The sequence below is a fragment of the Macrotis lagotis genome, chromosome 1 (genome assembly GCF_037893015.1).
Source record: "Macrotis lagotis isolate mMagLag1 chromosome 1, bilby.v1.9.chrom.fasta, whole genome shotgun sequence".
Classification (NCBI taxonomy): Eukaryota; Metazoa; Chordata; class Mammalia; order Peramelemorphia; family Peramelidae; genus Macrotis; species Macrotis lagotis.
Genome location: NC_133658.1, coordinates 838261129 through 838264599, shown reverse-complemented (window position 1 = coordinate 838264599; position 3471 = coordinate 838261129). Strand labels below are relative to the sequence as shown.

Sequence of the window (3471 nt, the reverse complement as noted above, 5' to 3'; positions counted from 1 at the left end):
AGGTGAGGCTACAAGACATGTCATCAACCATGTCTTGGCCGCCCTGGTTACCCTGCCTTTACCGAAAATCATTAAGACGGATAATGGCCCAGGATATTCTAGCTCCACCTTCCAAGGATTTTTGCCATAGAATGGGAATAAAGCATATCACCGGAATTCCGTACAATCCCCAAGGACAAGGCATAGTCGAAAGAGCTCACCAAACACTCGAAAATATGTTGGCCAAATTACAAGGAGAAGCGAGCCTGCTTTACCCCAAACGCAACAATGCCCGGACATTGCTTAATCATGCTCTCTTTATTCTCAATTATTTGACCCTTGATAATGATAAACGATCTGCAGCGGATCGCCTCTGGCACTCCACCACCGCTCAGGCGTATGCATGAGCCATGTGGAAAGATCCTTTATTGAACAAATGGGAGGGACCCGACCCAGTCCTTATCTGGGGAAAAGGGCATGCTTGCATCTATGATTCCAAAGCACAGAATGCCAGATGGCTACCTGAACGGTTGGTTAAGATAATAAATCACACCACCGGCAGTGATTAAGTTCAGGGCCTTGACCTATCCTGAAACAGGGTCATCTTTTTCTATCTTTTCAGAATATGACATCTACCCTGCTGATTCCCCTGCTTCTGTCCACCGGGGTCTGGGCTGGCTTTGACCCCCCACCTGGGAAGGATTTACTGCACACCCTATATGGGAGCCCCTGTGACTGTGGGGGGGGGGGGGGTACTGTTGTCGTACGCACAACAGGTTGATTGCACCAACAAGGTAGCCTACCTCGCATATCGCGTAACCTCCACAGGGGTCTCCAGACAATCATGGAAATGTGTAACAAAACCCCGAATAATCCCTCCAAATGGTGATCACCCCGGCCCCTGTCCCTCTGACTGCATTTATCTCCAGGCCTTACACTCCACGTGCTATTCCTCTACCCAGCAATGTACAGGACTAGAGCAGAAAGTCTATCTCACTACCATACAGGAAAAGGAGTACGCAGGAACCTTTGGAGGGGACGCTGTCCTCATCATTTCAGGTAAAACTAATAAGTATGCTCAGGCCTCCTGCGGCAGAGAGAACATTGGGAAGAAGGTCTGCTGGTCGCCCCATGCGCCCGTCCATATCTCTGACGGGGGTGGTCCCACTGATCAGGTCCGGGAAGCTGAGGTAAGAGAACGCATAGATGACTTGATCAAATCCCTGTACCCCCCTTTAAAATACCACCCACTAGCACTACCTAAAGGACGGGGTGTAGAGCTTGATGTTCAGACCTCGGACATCCTCGAGGCTACCCACAAGGCGCTTAATACTACTGACCCTGATCTCGCTAAGGATTGCTGGTTATGCATGTCCCTGGGCATTTAACTGAATAACTTCTTTCATTAAAACGCAGATAGAGGCTGCCCTCAAGACGCCTGTCGCTATACATTATCACCGCCTCCAGGAGAACCCTGAGGAACCCGAGGAGGGCATGGTCAAAGGCCTGCAATTCTCCAGACGCAGACAACCAGAATCTTGGTGCCTGAGGCAGTGGAAGCACCTACGGGCAAAATGTCGACCTAAGCTGTAAGAGAGCCAATGACGGGAATAGTGGGGCCCCCAGAAGTCCGGTGTGGCTGCAGTTGGACCCCATGACGGGAGTAGAGTGGGGCCATTCTGAAGAAATCGGTTCGGTGTCCCCCCACTTAGCCTAAGACAGGGCCACTGCCCAAATACACCCTGACCTGGGAAGCCGACCCCATAGCCTAAGACAGGCCTCTTACCAACCCTTTCTTTAAAAAGAGAAAAGGGGGACATGTCAGGAACCAGAATTCTGGAGACACACCCCAGGTCACCATGCCCCAGGTGCTGGAACATTGTGTGCAAACAAACAGACTGCACTAGTTCCAGGAAAGGCCCTACCCTACAGAATAACAGGAAAGTGCCACCCACAGAATGTTCCTTCTCACAGGAACTTCCTCATTCCTGCTCTTGAATATAAGCCTGCACTCAACTCAATAAACTCAGACCTTGCTTGCCACCATCTCGGTCTCACTCTCCTTATTTCATACCCATTCCTATTCAGGCTGGGTCCTCCTCGACCCCCACTTAATTACTGACCCGTGGGTCGGGTCAACTGAGACAAAAATTTAAACATCTGAGCATATGAATTTTTTGAGCATTGCATGCCAAGTGCATAAAAATAGAGTCCAGACCTCCTCTACTTTGGCACTGGACCCCTAAATATAGGGGGTGACAGATTTTTACACATTAAGAACATTTAATTAAATAATGCAAATTAAATGATAAATGAGCCAAAATATAAAATTAAATAATTTCCTTTCTAATTGGAGAATGATTAGGGAATTTCCAAGTTGGAAGGGGAAGAGTAACAAACCCTGAAATAAGAAACAGGTGTTCAACTTCCTAAATATTGGGTTGGCTAAGTGTTGCAGTGGATAGTGCTCCAGCCTTGGTGTCAGGAGGAACTGACTTCAAATGCAGCCTCATACACCTAGCTGTGTGACTTTGGGCAAGTCACTTAACCCCATTGCCTTGCCAAAAAAAACCCCTCTACTTCCCAAGTATCTGTGTTTAATCAAAGAAACATTAAAGCAATAATTGATTGATAAATATGGGACCAGTTTTCAGATATGACAAAGGAATTGTTTAAGATTTAAAATTATAAGAAAATTCTTTTGTGTCAGTCTAGGTCCTTGGAGCATCACAGAGAGGTAGTTCAATTTTCTAGTCTTGCAAGACTAGGTTCAAACAATGCAATAAAGTTTTCTCACAGTTCTCACAAATGAAATGACAAGATAGAAATTTGACTAAACTCATAGTTGAATAGAAAGATATTTGAGCTAGCTCTAGATTTAAGTCACAAGATGTTTTCATTGAAGTTCACTCAATTTCCTCAATTTCCTTCTTTTGATTCATGGTGGAGGAACTAGCTTATTTATCCGGTGAATTATCTAAATTCAAATCTATAATTTTCATATATTCATAATCAGAATTGCATAAATCAGCTCACAGCTAAAATTATTCAGAAGACTTAATATGGACTCATTTTTAAAGGGGAGATTTACATGTCACCAGGGTAACAAGGAAAATTCAGCAAATATAAACACCATGAAAAGTAGGTCAAAGCAATAACAATGATACCAATATTCAATAATATTAAATCTCCTTGTATACTAGTAGCCTACTCCCAATTTCCATTTAATAATTTCTTCTCACCTTGAGTCCCAGATGTCCTATAAAATCATTTGATTACTAGAAATACCTTATCTTGGACATTCTGGAAAGGACCTAAGGCTCAAGGCAGTTTTGATTCTGCTTCTCTGGTTCCAAAGTACTTGCAGATATTCCTAGATAATTATCCAAAATTTTCTTGTAACAAGACAATGCAATTTAGTGCAATAATCTTTTATTTGGTTTTTTAAAAAAAAAAACAAGTTTTTGTGGTAAAAGCCTCAATCATTGTTTC

General features: G+C 43.9%; 1 protein-coding gene across 1 annotated transcript; it reads left to right on the top strand.

Annotated features, from left to right (window-relative positions):
- The first annotated feature begins 596 nt into the window (after positions 1-596).
- On the top strand, positions 597-2117 carry LOC141508610 (uncharacterized). The gene is made up of 2 exons (XM_074217393.1): positions 597-1169; positions 1396-2117. Exons 1-2 carry the CDS (start codon positions 699-701, stop codon positions 1570-1572), a joined length of 648 nt encoding a protein of 215 aa, XP_074073494.1. The 5' UTR covers positions 597-698; the 3' UTR covers positions 1573-2117.
- Positions 2118-3471: the final 1354 nt, after the last annotated feature.